A 16,963-nucleotide genomic window follows, 5' to 3' on the forward strand; every position below is an offset into this window, starting at 1 on the left:
GTGGTCATCACCAGCAACCATGGAGTCCTAGTATTACCTTGAGCTATTAACTTTTGCTAAACACATATTGACCATGTTCCTTGTCAAGGGAAGTTAACAGTCTGAGCCATTTATTGTTCTTCATGTCTTCTGCTCTGATCTCCTTGTTGTTCTTTTTCTCCATCTCACTGTATTTCTCTCATTCCCTATTGGTCAATTGCCTTCCATTGTGACCGGGTGTGTGCGCGCGGGCGGCGTGAGTACTGCTCACTCTGCGAGCGGCGGTCCTGAATCGCACAAGCTACCCCACTTGCATGAATACTGTAGGTATTTGATTTCAATTCCGCTTCATCATCAGTGATTGTCACCAGCCAATGTCACCTCATTCATTCTGGTACTGTACAATGTACATTCCTAAATGTGCATTAGAAGCGTGTTGTCATCAACAAGCAACATATGGTGCAATGATACCAGAGCCCATTAGGTTTAGCCAATTGTTTTTGCCTTATTTGGATGGTGACACATTTGATATTGGACTTGCACTTAAGGAAATTGGATCAGCAGGAAACTGCGGTGTCAGTGCTAGAGTGACATACACAGCGTTTGCACTATTTACCAAATATGCTAATGGGTCATGTCAAAATTGGCTCAGTAGCTCCAATTCTGTTTTTTTGGTTTTTTTGCTGCAAAGCAGAGCAACATGTATATAAGCGAGTTTGCCAGAAGCCATCATCAATAATGCTTCCATGGGCTCTGGTATCTGGCCTGTCACTCTCTTTATCATTTATCTTTTTGTCATTGTCCTCATGGAAAAGACCAGTGGTGGGAAGTACAAATACTTGACTCATTCGGTGGCAGGCCTTTTCAGAAAAGACAACCTCTAGTCATTTTAGAACATTGGCGGGTTTTTCAAGAGTCACAGATTATTTGACTCCATATGGCTTATTTACAAAATACACATGCTCCTTACATAATTAAGTGAAACATTGATATTTGTGTTAAGAAACATATCGGGCAGAACAGACACTTTTAATGCCAATGTAATATTTCTACAACAATTATTTCTTGAACAAACATGCTGCTTTTGGGGTTGCCTGAAAAGTGATGTTTTGGGAGGTACAGTGGAAGGATTCCACCCAGCCAGATACTGTGCTGGTTTTCTCTTGCCTCTATACCAGCAGCAAAAGCGCAACGGAAATGGCCTGCATTCGAACAGCAAGTGTATAAAATGAGGCTTCAAATTGTGAAGAATCATTCAAGCCATTTCCTCCACTCTCAAAATGCTGTGAATCACTACAACAACCTAAAAATGGAAGCTACTTTGCTTTGCACCTTTGTCATACCTTAACAGCTAACAAGGCCAACAACAAGTTACTTTTAAGTGGCCATGTATGTAGGTATTGCGATCTCACGAACTGAACGTTGCAATTGCGCCAGATAATCAGTGATCCGCGCAAAGGCCCGAGGCTTAAGTTCTTATGCCGTATGTGTCGGAAGGGGGGCTCATCGCCATGCACAAAAAAAATGAGGAAAACTGCAAGTTATAGCTCAATTCATTCCTATTTTATTCAATGCTACATAGTTGTGAGTACATTTGCCATTTCACATTTTAGATTCTGCACATTTTTTTTTAACATTGATAGTGGTTGTGTCCCTGAATACCTTGTGGTGCTGCAGTTTCTGAATCAGCTTTAGGATACAGTGCATTTTATTGCCCTGTATCTCTCACAAGTCCTCGTTATAACTGAGGGATATTTCTATAATAGAATTGTTAAACCGCTTCACTGAGTTTTATAGTATCTGTCCTTTCCGCGCTTCAGCCACATATGTGTGTTTTCAAATGCAATATGTTTGATTTACCGGATATATATTGAGACAATATGTGATTTAGTCTACCAGTCAAAGCTATACAGCCTGTACACTGGATAGTTAACTTTACATATATGTTTTTGTGGGTGCAAATGATCCAAATGAGGATTATATTATACTAAAATGATCATCTAATTTTCTCAAGTATTTCTTATTACTATGCCTAGTAATAATACTAACTTGATGCATTCTCATGGAGCTTTTTTGTTTAAAATAAATTAGGATGATGGATGAAAATAAAATCATTATTAATACTACATATTTCTCAGATGCAAGCACCACCTTAAAAATGATCTTTCTCTCTACTCCCACCATCATGAACATCATAATACAGGAGCTCATAGGCCCAGGTTTCCATAAAAAAACTTTAATTATTGAAGGATATATTAGTAGTTGGCAAAAATCCCATTACAATTGTATCTTTTCCATTGTTTGGTTGGCAGCTAGTTGATTCCATAAACTAAACAAAGTTTTTGTTTATGAAGTGCCACTTTGTTTCCTATTTTCCCTTGCAAAATGTGATTCTTTACTTGACAGCTGTCAGTCGTTTCCGACTTGACTGTCGGTCGTTTTAGTTCTCACATCCGTATTTGCTCTGTCTCCCTCTGACAGGCGAGCCACACTGGAATGCGTTCCTACATCTACAATAAGAACTCTGTGATTGGCACACAGGCGGAACACTGTGGGATGCGGACGTACTTCTTCAGCGCGGACACGCAGGAGGACATGAATGGCTGGATCCGGGCCATGAACCAAGCGGCGCTGATGCAGCAAAGTCACACCATTAAGAGGTTGGTCTCGTGCCACGGAGTAGGCCTCTCCTTTCCCATTGGATGGGCTTCCAGCTGTTTAACTAATGTCCTGCCCCGTTCATAAAGCACAGCAATCTGTGTGAACTTAGTGTGGTGATGTTGTTAAAAAGAAGGAATAAAAAAAGAAACTGGATGCGCCATTTGTTCTACTTACATTTGCATTACCAACGAATATGATCGATAGTCTCCGTGCCCTCTGAGGCTTCATTTCAGCAGGTCAGGCTCTGGCCATCTGTTCAGGGCCGTGATCATTTCTGATGTGCATCGAGCTGAGGACAGAAGCCCTCTGCCAGCTGGACATAAGCGCCAGTTAAGCGAGGCACTTCTGTAGTGCGTCTTATTGCACTTCAAAACAATGCAAACTGTCCTTGTATGGTAGGCCTGGGAAATTAATCCAAATTTAATTGTGATTTTGATTCAATTGTTTCTCACAGTCATAAAAACACTACAATAGAAGAAAAAACATTAATGTGCAGAGTGACGCAGTGTGTGTTAGTTGTGGAAGGACCCTGGCTGCACCATGGTGCTTGAATGTGATTCTGTCCTCCCTGAAGCTGTTTAATGACAGACCAGTTGGAGTTTACTGCAAAACTAAACGGACAAAAAATGAATTGCACACATCGTATATTGCCAGTGCTAAGCAGTCCCATAGTGAAATCGCATTGACAGGCTAATAGGAAATTAACATTAAGTTCTGGGAGCGATACTCCTTCAAATAACGAATATTCACACATATAAACTCTGGAGGAACACGTACAGAAAGACTTATTATCTAGCAATACTGAGCCAGGAACATTTGTGACCGTAGGCAAAATGTGCATTCTTGTCAGGGTTCGTTCAAGGTCGGCCAGCTTCATGAAAGCTGCTCTCAAAAATGAATTCAGGTATGTTGAGCCTAAGTATATTTTTATTCTTAAATGACCTTTTCTGTATCTCCTTTCAGGGAAATAGAAAGGCCTGAGAAAAGCATCCAGCAGGCATTTCCTCAGACCAATCATATCACGCAGACTACACCTCAGTCAGAAATATTTTCAAGGATGGACAGAGAGCACCCTCGGGATGATGGTGTGGGGTTGGCTCACAAAGAAGAGGGGAGGCACATGTTGGAGGTTCAAGGAAGGCCCAGGTTGTCGGATCCAAGGGAGAGACTCTCTCCAAACTCGTTGGACAGTGCCCCTCAAAGGAACGGCCATCTAAGTGTCCAGCCAGGTCCCGTGCCGTCGGAACAGCACAATGGAAACCTGTTGTATCAGAGGGGGGCTGACACAGAGAAACATTCACAGAGGAAGAGTACGCTGGCTCAGGTGGAGCACTGGGTCAAAGTTCAAAAGGGTGACCCGCCAAAAAGGTCAGTGGAAGTCCTCATAGTTCATTTGAATTAAAGTTTAGTCCACTCTGTAAGGAATAGGACAGAATTATAGCTAAATACTGCCCTCTAGTGGCCAACATTACATCCTGACTTGCACAATAAAAAAAAAACAAGGTTATTATTATACAGTGCTGCACGTGAGGTAAATGGAAAGCTGTTCGAGCATTTTTTTTATATTCAGCTTAAGGTCTAAATAGTACTACACTCTTTGTCCTCACAGTTCACAGCCCTGCCAAAGTTTTCACATTTGTATGGAGTAGTAGGGAAAACAACTGCTAGTAAGACAGTTCTACTAGTGTGTTAAATTGTCTTACTGATGAGGAGAAAAAGTGAACTTTAAGATGGCTATTGAATAAATGCTCAAACGGCTTGGCCTTGAGATGGCGTGAAACTAATTGCTTGTCATTTGTTTCTGTCAGCATTCCCTCTGCAGAGTACAACCTCCCTCGGCGAACTCCCCCCTTACAGTCCAAAGTCAGCACAGCAGACACGTCCTGCCAGTCACTGCCAAAGTCTCCCCGCATCCCGTCGGGCAGCAACTCTCCTTCCTTCGACCTGCCCAGCGACTACAAGTACGCTCACGACCGACTCAGCCATTTCCGCATGTCCACGGACGAGCGCGTGGCCACCAAGGAGGGGATGGTGTGGCAGTTGTACGAGTGGCAGCAGAGGCAGCAGTTCCGACACGGGAGCCCCACGGCGCCCGTGTACGCCGGCTCCAACTTCACCGACTCCTCATCTTTCACCGTCACCGTGGAGATGCCGCGCTCCATTTCTGTGCCACCGTCCCCCTGTGAAGTCCCACCGTCCGTCTCCCCGTCATCCTTCAAGCCGCTGTCCCCCCGCAGGCCACACACGCCTTCAGGCAGACGGACGGTCAGGCCGCTTGATGATTTGTCAAGTGTGGACAACACTAGAGCCACCTCCCCGGGCCACATCATTACTCGCCTCTCACAGGTTCGACATGTTGTGCTTTGTCGCGGCAAATCATCTAATCGTTTACCTCAAGAGACACATTTTACTAGGATTTTACGTTTATCCAAACGAAGCATCTGGATTTTCAGCAAATAACGGGCTAAGTTCCAAATAAATAATATTTTTGACTGCCAAACCACAAATATACGAGGGTTTACTTTATACTACTTTTATATTACTTTTCACTTTACATCTGTTAGGGAAAATAGATATGAGATGGCCATCGAGGACATCGTAGCTGCTTGAGCATTTTTCTATATGGAGTATTGAAAGCCGTGATCAAAATCAAGACTAATGTCATGAGAGAGAGTAGTGCATTTTACAGAGTCCCCACTCCACAGGTGGTTTGAGGCCAAGCCTTCACTGTGATTCCATCCACATATTGCTGCAGTTAAGAGGCAGGCCCATCGTCCACGCCCTCTCCTACCACATTGGCAGACATGCACACACAGGCCTCACATTTGACCCCTTACACACACGCAATCTGCCCCCATAGTAATTGAAACTAATTATAGGCATACCCTGATAATATGGAAGAGATGCAGTATATTTTCAAAACAAAGGCGAACCGCAGTGACCATGCAAGGGAGAAAATGTTTGAGAAGTATGTTGAACTTCAGTTTTGGTGCGCCCAGCATCTTAAAGGCTGAGGAGGCTCTTGTAATCGCGAAGCGGTCGGTCCCAGTGGAACATCGTGAAGAAATGTTTTATTAGCATCTAATCCAATGTGCCCAGGGCTGGCGAGCACCCTATAAACATCTCCACTCTATCTCAAACATCAGCAGCGCTCTTTCTTCTCATCCCGCATTTAAATAAAAAACCTATTATACAGCAAAAAATAGTGGCATGGGAATCTCCGAGGGAACGGCTCACAGTGCTTCTCTTGCTGGTAGCAAACAAATGTTATTTTAAGAAAGCAGGTTTGCTGTAATTTATGTGGAGTTAATTAAATCTCTTGTTGTTTGTGTCCTTTTAAGCCTGGCTATAGTGGGCCTGCCTGCTTTTCACTAATTCTGTGTACTAAGCAAAAACGTCAAATCTTTCCAAGCCCTGTAGCGTCAGGAAAGTCGGGGCACACCTTGTTTCCAAAAGGGAAAAAAAAGTGCTGCGTCGTCATATTTGTTTGTGAGCAATGTTGTGAACTCCAAGCCTGTCGGTGAATTAGACATTCTGTTTGATTTAACAGTATGAGAGAGATTTAACACGTGGATTGCTCACCTCCTCCACAGACCTCCCAGATGGCGAGACGCTCCATGCCAGCTATGGGCTACATCACACACACCGTCAGTGCACCCAGCCTCCATGGCAAAACGGTATGAACGGCTTCCATGTCACCTTATTCTTCTGACTTTTGTGATTGGACAAAATGTCTGTAAACAATCTGAATCAGCTCTAATACACATTTATATATATTTCTATCAATGAGCCCTCTTTGATAGAGCCGCTGCCTCAGTTCTTCAGGAACCTTAAAAAGCTTAAACGTTTTAGATTTCCACCTCCTCAATTCACCAATAACAAGTTTCACATTTGTCGCCATCTACAAAATGTTCAATTTTTAGAACTTAGTGAAGGGCTGGATGTGCCTTAAAGTCGTGCCTTTTTTTTTTTTTTAGCTGACCCACCAAGCTTTTACCATCAAATGTCCCTTACTATTTGTTGTAATAATACTTCCAGTTTTCCTTTTTGATGAAAAGCATCGATCAATTTTCTTCATTTATCTTAATCAGTAATGCCTCAAGTTAATGCCACTTACACTATTTCTCGTCCCCATTTCCCAATCAATTGAAATCAATTGACATCAGATTCCCCAGAACTGGTTTTGTTCAACCTCAGAGTTTCCACTACATTCCAAGGAGAGGAGAGTGAATCATAAAACCGACCCATCCCCGACAGCCCATTAAATCTACCTGATCATAATTGTCCAATGTACATTAATTAGCTTTGGCATAGTTTACGTCCATCAGTAAAAGTGCTCTGGTCGCCCTACTTTTGGGCCCTTTCACTATTCCCACTGTTGAAAGTGGATTGGAAGACATGTTGAAGCCACGAGTAACTGCTGGCTCCCTCTGTATCGCAAACCCGGCTGTGGCTCCAGCCCGAGGAGCTGACTCTGCTCCTCATTCAGCTGCGGCGGCACCAGGCCAAGATGGCTGGTGTGCAAAGCCCAGCTGACGGTGGTGGCTGCGGCGCGTTCGCTCATCTGCGGCATCAGCAGCACAACGGCCTCCTAGGCACCAGCTTGCAGGTCAGGGGTCTTGAACTTCCTTAAACCTCCTCGACATCACAGCCCCCTCCTCTCCCGACCCAGCTGATCCTCAACATTCCCTCCCTGTCATTCATTGACAATCACTCACCTTGGACTTTATTGCTCGAGGCAGTTTGCAGGTTCCACACACACTAGTTGACATCGAAAGCATGCCCCTTGTCGTTTGCACTGACCACATGAAGCACATTCATGCCTGCGATTCTTCTCATTTCGAAGCCGTCATCATTCTGCCATGTATGCGAGTCAAGCTGCAGTGGCGGTTGTGTGACTGCACGGGGCTGCTCATACCTAATTTGGCTTGACACACGATACATAAAAAGGAAAAAGACACGTGAACTGTAATGGGCCTTTTCCTTCTGACGTCTCACTTATGTGCAAATGGCGAAAACTCCAGTGGCACCACTTATAGACAAACCCTTTCAGCCTATATCACTGAGGCGATTGAGAACATTTTTACAGACAAGTTTTGATTTTTTTTTTCTTGGGCATGGCGGAAATCAATACAAACCTAAATCTTTTGGAGTCTATCTGGAAGCCCAAACACAACCAATTGTTGGCATCGTTTTCGGTTCAGGTCAGCAGTAGTCCATCACTTTAATGCCACTGGCACCTACAGTCCTCCAAACATTATGAAAAGGTCCATTGAGAGCAACTAGGTTCAAGCCCATAATCCATGCAGCTTCATTTCAAGTGATGTATCTCTTCACTGCTCATTTAAAGGCTGATGATACTTACATACAACTGAAGAAGGACCTGGAATATCTAGATCTGAAGGTGGGCCCTGTTTAATTAAATCTCATGTCACTCTATCCTTTTTTTTGTCCTCCAGTATTTGTTTCCCCTTTGCATTCATCCCATTCTTCTCTCTACTTTAACATCTGCTCTGCCTTTTAATGTCTCTTAAATTTGATCATTTAATATCTGTTTTTGTGTGATGAAAATGAAGTACTTTATTGTGACTTCATTAACTTCTTTATTTTTTCAAATGTTGCCAGTTTGGGCTCATGTGAAACATCGTAACCCATGCTGCTGTTTTCTTTTTTTTCTTTTTAGTGTGGTCCTATGTTTAATACTGTATAGTGCAAAGTAAAAATGCAATGGCTTCCTGCGGCATGCTGCATTCATTGATTCTGTGAGAATCAGTTGGGCTGTCTGAACACTTACACACTATTGTACTTGAAAGCCACCACAGTGCGTCAGAACCTGCGGGGGGGGGGGGAGTCCACTCAACACCCGACTGTGGTTTTTGTAATCCTCTGCATTTCCTGTTTCAAAACAGATCCAAAGTCATGAGCCGCTGATTGTTTCAATTCACAGCAACTTTGAAAACGCCTCTTTTGGATACTGTTGGAATGTAAGGAAGGTGTTTGTACAAAGAAAAACTGCAAAGGAATCAAGTCTAACGCATGTGCTGGAAATTAGGATTATGTACCTGGGTACTTTGAGCCAATCATGCCTGGTCAAGATTTGGAAATGGGAGGGATGATTAAGACAAAAGGCTACTTTGGGTTTCCTGCATTTTGTGAAGCAATGCTTGATGTTGTGTGCACCATCGGCTTTTTTTTTTTTTTACGCTTTGAAGGAATTGGTGAAGGGACTGTGGTATATTGACGCACGTCTTGAAAGATCAAACTTCCAACGAGATTGTTTGAGAATTTAGTAGGATATTCTGTATCCAATTAATTTCTTCATTTAAAGATGTGTCCTTGAGACTCCGATAATTTTCTATTGAGAAAAAAAAAACACTTTAAAAAAAAAAAAAAAGAAATCCTGCTAAATTCTCATTAAAATGTGTTTTGATCATCAATTTAGTGTAGCCCAAGCTAAATCCATCAATAGGAGGGAAGGAGTCGCCAATCAAACAATTACTGACATCTTCTCATGCGGCAAAAGATTAGTTGTATAGAAATTGAGACAATTGACAAATGAAAATTATGATGGGAATATAATTGATGCCAGCCAGCCAGCCACTGTATGCAGTGCACCCACACAACATAACACAATCCTGTTGGAGAGCCTACATTAGTTGCCTAAATGTTTACGCCGCTAGTTTCTGCTCTAATTTTAACTGTCTTTCCAGCTTATGTGCTTTCTGCTTCTAAGATTCCATGCCCGCCCCCTTTATTATTTGATCTCTTCTGAATCCGTCTGACTGTTCTTGTACCCACTGTTTGTTGTTTGTTAAGATTCTCTGAAATATTTAGGTGTTAACTGGGCGCATTAAAGCGGGGGGAGCATCGAACTCTGCGGTCATAATGGTGTTAAATAATCTATTTTGTTTGCGGCTACGGGCCATTTCAGGTTACTGGACGGGAAAGCCTCAGAAAAGAAGCGCAGAAGCCTGTTAAAATCGCTGAAAGTGATGCTGATGTAAGTGGATCATGATGTGCTTTCTTTTTTTTTTTTACCCCCACTTCTTCGTAGTCACTGACAGAAGTGGGACTTTTAGTATGCTTTGTGCGTGAGTGTTAGGTTATTTTAAACAGAGGGAGTGGAGGCAAGGAAGCGTAAGTATATTGCAACACAGTAGGGACTCTCAAGCAGCCTGCACAGTGAGGGCCTGAGTGTATCGACCACAGCTTTTATTTTCCTCGCTGCAATTTAAAGGGAAAAATACATGTAATGGGATTTTTGGGTGTCGAGCTGTTAAATTTTTCAGTTTGATTTGCCCGCCGACGCTTGGCATGCTCTTTGTTTCACGCTGAATGGAGGTAAATAGGATGGATGTCCTGGCTTTTCATCATTAGCATTGTTCCACTTTAACAATTTATAAGAAATTTGTCTGAACAATGAATATTTCATGCAATTAAAAACAACAATATACGGCCTCAGCCAAATAAAAACAGCTGAATAATTAATTGAACAGAATGATAAGTAGATGTGAGAAGAAATACACAGTGTGAGAACCACTGTGAACTTGGCAGGCTTATGTTGTTTTCATAAACACATAACCCATTTCTGCAAAAACACATCTGTCACTCCCAACTAACACACTTTGGACCTAAAACGAAATGGAAATGATTTGGATTTTTGATTATAATTCCTCGTAGTGGCTGCTCATGAAGATTTCTTCTTTTTTTTACCGCCCTGTGGGGAGAATGTCTTCTTGAGATTGAGAAGAGATACATTTATCGACATATTCTGAGAAGATCAATTCATTTTATCTTGCCGAAGACAAATAGTAAACACAAACGAGTAGACCAGCTACGATCTGCTTTTCTTCTCTTTGATTTTTTTTACATTGTTAAAAGGGGAGATCAATTTGAACGCTATTCCTTCGTTCCTTTTATGACTAATATTTTTTTTCTCTTCAGGTGAAATTAAGCCGACTATGTGAGCAAGACAAGATTCTACAGGAGCTGGAAGCCAGGATACGTACATTGAAGGAAGATAAGGTAATGTTCCATGAGTTTTTATAAAACCTCATGAATTATATGCAATTAATCAAATTGAATTCTACAGATATGATTTTGGGGGGTTTAATGTATTATGTGCAGTACAGTAAATAATCCTGAGCAGAAACTCCAGACCATTTCTAAATACACAAGCAATCGAAAAAATAATTTGAAATCATCTGACAGTAGTTTGTTTTGTAAAAACTGCATTTCAAGATGTATTACCCCATTTGAAAGGGCACCAAAAAAATATCAACTAACCAATGGTACCCTTCACAACTTTACGGGAAAAAAATGCAAAAGCATTCCTTAAGTGAATGTGTGTTTATGTTTCAATCCAGGACAAGCTGGAGTCAGTGTTGGACGTGTCCCACCAGCAGATGGAGCAGTACAGAGATCAGCCAGGCCACATGGGGAAAATTGCTTACCAGCAAAAACTACTGCAGGAGGATGTGGTGCACATCAGGGCGGAAATATCTCAAGTGTCCACAGTAAGTTATACGTTTGTGTCCAAATGAAAGAATAAACCATTGTCTAGACCTGATTTGGGTCAATCTCAACATGTACACTGTCATTTCTACTTCCTAGACAGTTTCAAAAGATAAAATGTCAGCTTCATGCATTTTTCCTCCTTCCAGATTAATGTCAAAAAATGCCCTGTTTTTAATAAAAAAATTGAGACTCACAGGTGCACTAAACTGGACCCGACTTGTGTTGTGCAGGAGATGGAGAATGCATGGAAAGAGTACATCAGGCTGGAGAAAGATGTAGACTGGCTCAAAGCGGCTCTGCAAGGACACATGACTCGCACTGATCTTTCTCAGGTATGCAGTCTTTACAGTAGGATGCGGGAGAATTCATTCGTTCATTTGGAAATCTTGACATCCGGACCCCATATTGAACCCTTCGCGAGCAAAGCGGATGAAAATGCTTAAAATAAGGATTTTGTTTTAGGCATCACCAGTTTATTGTTGCTTTTGAGCAGAAATCTTGGATCTTGGTCAATTTGATACTTTTTTACAATCAATACACATAGGTCAGTTGCCATGTGGGCTGTTATTTTTATGCATTATTAACCAATTTAGTGTTGAATAGCATTTTTATTGTTATCTATTGCATCGCTCCTAGCTATTTGAGAAAGCGCTTGACGTCACAAATCGTTCATGACACTGCAACTTAGATTCTTTTTTTTCTGGTCACGTCACCCATTTGTCAGCAAGGCAGATTCAAATGTGCTTTTGTATGTGTATGATCAGCAAGAAAAAGTCCAGATGAGGAAAGAGCTTTGGAGGATTGAGGATGTTATCGCAGGCCTCAGCAGCAGTAAAGATAACTACAAAGTCACTATCTCCTCTGTGACCAACCCAGGTAAGAAGCACTAAGACTTGCAATCATGTCTATACTTTTCACGAAAAGGTAGGCGTGTGACATTTTAGAAAAAGGCCAATAATATTATTTTTGTGAGTAGTGAATAAGCTGTGTCCCCTGTAATGTCGTCAGTGTAAATGACTTGAACAGACACATTGTGATGTGTCCATCATTTCATATCCGATCCTCGCCAGAGAGGAAATTTGTGCCTTCCGCGTCGGCGTCATCAGTGCCTTCGATGTCCGGAAGCCCGCCTGCTATGGAGATGAGATTGTCCCAGCAGCAGCAGAAGCAGCCGCAGCAACAGAGCCCCCACCTCAGTCCGACTAGCCACAATGCCACAACCCACACGCTATCCTCCAGCTATAGTCAACAGCCACTCCATTCTACAACCAACACTGCTGGCCAGACATGGGTGAGTGACAGACAGATGGAGAGAAAGCCGTTTGAGGATTTAGTCCATAGCCTTCATATCCAACTTAAGGTCTAGTATAATGTCTTCACTCGTCTTACAACTTAGTAGTAGTCTTCGTGCCAACTTTGGCCTATGTTGTTGATTAAAAATGGTGGTAATTTATTGATTCGATCTCATTTATACTTGTTTTTGGGCGTGCCAGATCATTCATAACAGAATTCAAATTAAAAGGCCCGCCATATGTCCGTGTAGTCCACCAATGACTCTGGCGCCTGTTCAGACTTCATATATACCGTCCTTGATTTATTAACTAACATAAATATTATAAAAAATTGTTTAATATATGTACATGTACCTGTGTAGGCTGAGGAAGATGTGCCCCCCAGACCACCTCTACCTCAAGTCTACAGTCTTGACGAACACCCCCCTGCCGTACCCCCCCTGCCCAGGGAGACGAGTGTTATCAGGCACACCTCGGTGCGCGGGCTCAAACGACAGTCTGATGAACGAAAGAGGGATCGAGAGACAGGCCAAAATGGAGATGTTAAGGTACAGTAGGCTTACATTACGTAGTATTGTCTGTGTAAACTGTGTTGATCTCCATGTGCTTGAATTTTGTTGTATTAATATACAATCATTAATTCTCTTTTGTTTTATGTGTCAGGATAACAGTAAAGTTCCACTTGGCGTGCCAAATAATTAGTTCATTTCCTCCAAGGGATGTGACACATTAGTCTCCCATGACTTGTTAGTGAGAGAGTAAAAACTGGCACTAAGGAATACTTGATAAAAGTTTGTTTTGATAAGTTCAGTGTTTCTAATAAGTTATGAAGTTAAAGTTTAGCCTATGGGTTGGGTAAATGTGTATAACAGAATGTTTTTGGGTTTCTCTGTATCCCAGATCTTCATCTATTGCGAGTGGGTCTGGAACTACTACAAACAAACTTTTTTAATCTCACGAGCTGCCTTTGACACTGGCTTAACAGCTCTGCGGTTGTGACAGGTGGAACTCAGGCCTTTCTTGAGCGATCCTGAGCTTGCGGGTGTGGGAGACGGTTCCAGCGTCACCAGCGTGACATCATCAGGACACAACGGAGGGTATCAGACTTTACCTAGCAGAGGTATGGTCACCTTGACATCATGAAGCCCAGCACACATCTACTAAAACTCAAGCTTTTAATGTTTGGAGGATTTTGTTTTTCCTATCAGGAGTAGCCGGCTCCTCCCTCAGACTGAATCACTCCTCAAACATCTCATCTTATGTGACTCTGCGGAGAGCGACGTCAGCTCCCGGTGTGAAGGTGAGGTGCCTGAAACAAAATACGGATTATCACAGTCACACTGATTGAGTTGAATGACCACCATTCTCTCGCCTCCTTGCTTTGTGCTCATTTTGCGTTGGCTTTCCATTGTCTTCACCCCAGGAGCGATCAAAAAGTGCCTTAGAGCGTCTGTACTCTGCAGAGGTGGCGCCTCAACGTGGGAGGATGAGCGCTGACGAACAGCTGGAGAGGATGAAGAGGCACCAGAAGGCTTTGGTGCGTCAGCGCAAGCGCACCTTGAGCCACGGGGACCGCCGCGCCTCCACTTCGTCACGCTCCTCGTCCACACGCCCACTCTCGGCCGACTTTGGATCTGTATGTTTCTAAACTAGATCATCACCACACGTCACACTCTCACGCATGGCGGCGGGCAAACAGAGAGTGGCCAGTGAACATTCCCCTTGCATGTAAAACATGAGCACTGCATGCTAAACTACTTTTCAATGCATGTTGTTTGCACCATTACACACATGTACATTCATTTCTGCTCCTTCACCGATTGAGCACCAAAAGTGTAATGACATTTCATACTAAAAGTAAAGGATGTTTGATTTTTTTCAGACGTGTTAAAGTTACTGATGCCTATGATTTTACATTCACTGGAATCACCCATTAACACGTCATTCTCAAACCACACTTGTTGTCTTTCTAACTTCGTCTCCATCCCATCCTGTCCCTTCATCTAACAAATTTCCCATCTGCACTGTGTAAAGAACTGCGTAAAACTGTGCACTTTATCATCTCCTCGCCTTTCGAGATAATCCGTCCATTTTGCTGCTTATAATTGCCAATGTTGCCTTGTGAAATCAGTCACTATTTTGATGGGTTATGTTTGTCCACGGAAGAAGACCCATCACTTCTTTTGGTTTCAAGTAGCAAAACCACAAAGTTTGAACATTTAACGGCCAGGTCCACCACAACAAAAACCCTGTAACACCTAAAAGTCTCTATCAACCAAAGCCAAACAGGCAGGTCCCTCAGCCTTCAGCCGAAACATGGCAGTGACGTACTGGCTAAGGATATATCATCACGTGGCACTCGGTTAATATACTTAGTGTTTTTCATTTGAGTGAGTTAATATTTATGACCTAGAAAGGCCAACTGGTATGTCAGCATATGTTTACTGAAAGGCTGTGGTGTATTCTGACTTAAGTACAATTCCAGTTGCGTCGTCGCTATAGGAACAAAAGTCTGTCATGAACGTACCTGTACGAAAGACTCCCAACTTATTAGTTTTTTAATTCAAATTTACCTACAGAAAATAATTGAAATAGAAAAAAAAAGCAAGCAATGAATGGCACCAAAGCAATAAGGTTCAATCACCTTTCTTTAGTACACACTCTAAGGATAAAAAATATCAATTCCCACCAATTGTAACTGGAATATAGAGTCATAGAGTCACAAAGAGCTGCGCGCATCTGACGAGGCCAAAGAGTGAATGCTTCGATGATCTCAGGACTGAGCTTGTGTGATCGTGCTGAAGTTGTATGTGTAATTTGAGAGGTGTTTTTTCCCTCCAAAAGTTTTTACGGCCATGGTCAAACCTCAAGTAATTGGCTGTTTGAATCATTTGGCGTTGACACGTATTGAGTCTTGTAGACTCATTTAATGCTGATTTCCAAGTAGCTTTTTTTAGTTCGCGCTATAGTATACTGTACCAGTGGTTCTTAAATAACGCTCCGCGAGCTGGAATCTGCAAAAAAATGATATAAATTATTTTGAATCATTGTAAGAATAATTAATGCCAAGCCCAAAATATCAGCAAAGAACTTTTTATTATTATTTTTTTTTACTTTTTTATTTTTTCAGAAAATAATGGAATATAGGTTCCAAAAACAAAAATCTGCAAATTTGTAAATGTTGATCCATTATCTTACTATGGCATTATGTAGTACACATAGTAAATATGTTTACGTAATTGGTGTAAGTATTATGAAGGGGTGATCAGAAAAACACATTCTCCATGGACACAAATAGCTTGAAAATTGGAATCTTGTTTTGCATGTTTTAATCAATAACCAGACTGCCACAAATTTTTGCTGCCGATAGAAAATAAACCCTAACATGGATGCTTTCATAGTCTTATCATCTAGATGTTGTGTGTGTGGTTGAACGCGTGCGTGCGTGTTTGTGTGTGAGAGTAAGAGTACTTTTCATCCAAATTCATCATAACAATTTTACTTGATTTTTACTATGATAAAGGTCATCATTCTGGATCTGTTTTTTTTTTTTAAAAGATGAATAGTTACGAGTTTATTTAGCAGCAATATGCACAGTCACTGGCTACAATACATCATGAGATCCAATACAAGAGTTGCATCCAAAATGCATGCCTTTATATGATAATGCAGCTTTGTATTGGCTCTTACTAGCCTGTACCTAAAAAGTGTCTTGTATACAAAATAACTGGAAATAAAACATTGGTAGTGTTTTGTCAGTGTTTTCTTTCAAGTTCCTTTCAAGTTCTCATATGAATAAACATTTATGGAATGCTCTTGTTTTCTTTTTCTTTCATTTTTAGGGATGTTTGGTGGAAAGTGTCTTCATCTGAGTGTGTTATGTTTGTTTCACTTTACTGGCCTTGTGTGTAGCTCATTAGTAGCATGTTGTTTATTATGTATGTTCGCGTGCATGCTACTGTATTTTTTCTCCCACTGTTTCACGCCCCCCCCCCCCCAACCCCCCACCCCCCCACCCAGGTTCTTAACCACACACAACCTTTCCACTTTTCAGCGAAGTAAAGACAAGCAATTTCATTCCAGGCAAAAAAACAAAAGTCTTGTAGTCCCCTGTGAAAAGCCTTTTGTGTATTTGACAGCTTAAGGTTCATGTAAAAGTAGGCACTTTGGCCTCACTGACAAAATATTTGTGCACGAGACGAACGACTACAGTGGTAGAATGTTTGTTTTGCTTTTTTTTTTTAGATCAATGTACTAGTATGCTCTTTGCCCTCACCAGTAAGGATTCAGGGGAACGTCTATAATAACGTCAGCTTCCTGTCCTATACCAACATCAATTTCTGAATATATTATTTTGGATGTTTTTATTATTAACGTGTTCCTCTTCATAGTTGCCCACTATCTTAAATGAGGAAAATCTTTCTGACATTAAGCAACATTTTTTTATTTTTTATTACACTAACATTAACCATTTTAGACTGTCCCAAACTCATTGCACAAGAACAATAACATAC

At 41.7% G+C, this 16,963-nt stretch overlaps 1 protein-coding gene across 3 annotated transcripts in view; it reads left to right on the top strand.

The window, feature by feature from the left end:
* Positions 1–16,963, top strand: part of plekha7b (pleckstrin homology domain containing, family A member 7b) — a 49,967-nt gene that overhangs the window by 27,201 nt on the left and 5,803 nt on the right. Inside the window, exons 7-23 of one of the 3 annotated variants that reach the window (XM_061277253.1) lie at positions 2,461–2,639; positions 3,604–4,008; positions 4,449–4,986; positions 6,234–6,317; positions 7,100–7,249; positions 7,991–8,044; positions 8,550–8,624; positions 9,572–9,640; positions 10,585–10,665; positions 11,007–11,156; positions 11,388–11,489; positions 11,922–12,033; positions 12,228–12,448; positions 12,812–12,997; positions 13,452–13,569; positions 13,658–13,749; positions 13,873–14,085. In XM_061277253.1, coding sequence (XP_061133237.1) covers positions 2,461–2,639; positions 3,604–4,008; positions 4,449–4,986; positions 6,234–6,317; positions 7,100–7,249; positions 7,991–8,044; positions 8,550–8,624; positions 9,572–9,640; positions 10,585–10,665; positions 11,007–11,156; positions 11,388–11,489; positions 11,922–12,033; positions 12,228–12,448; positions 12,812–12,997; positions 13,452–13,569; positions 13,658–13,749; positions 13,873–14,085 — 2,829 coding nt within the window. The remainder of the gene's footprint in view (positions 1–2,460; positions 2,640–3,603; positions 4,009–4,448; positions 4,987–6,233; positions 6,318–7,099; positions 7,250–7,990; positions 8,045–8,549; positions 8,625–9,571; positions 9,641–10,584; positions 10,666–11,006; positions 11,157–11,387; positions 11,490–11,921; positions 12,034–12,227; positions 12,449–12,811; positions 12,998–13,451; positions 13,570–13,657; positions 13,750–13,872; positions 14,086–16,963) is intronic. The other 2 variants (XM_061277255.1, XM_061277256.1) reach the window with 2 other exon arrangements.

This window comes from Syngnathus typhle, linkage group LG4 (genome assembly GCF_033458585.1).
Source record: "Syngnathus typhle isolate RoL2023-S1 ecotype Sweden linkage group LG4, RoL_Styp_1.0, whole genome shotgun sequence".
Taxonomy (NCBI): domain Eukaryota; kingdom Metazoa; phylum Chordata; class Actinopteri; order Syngnathiformes; family Syngnathidae; genus Syngnathus; species Syngnathus typhle.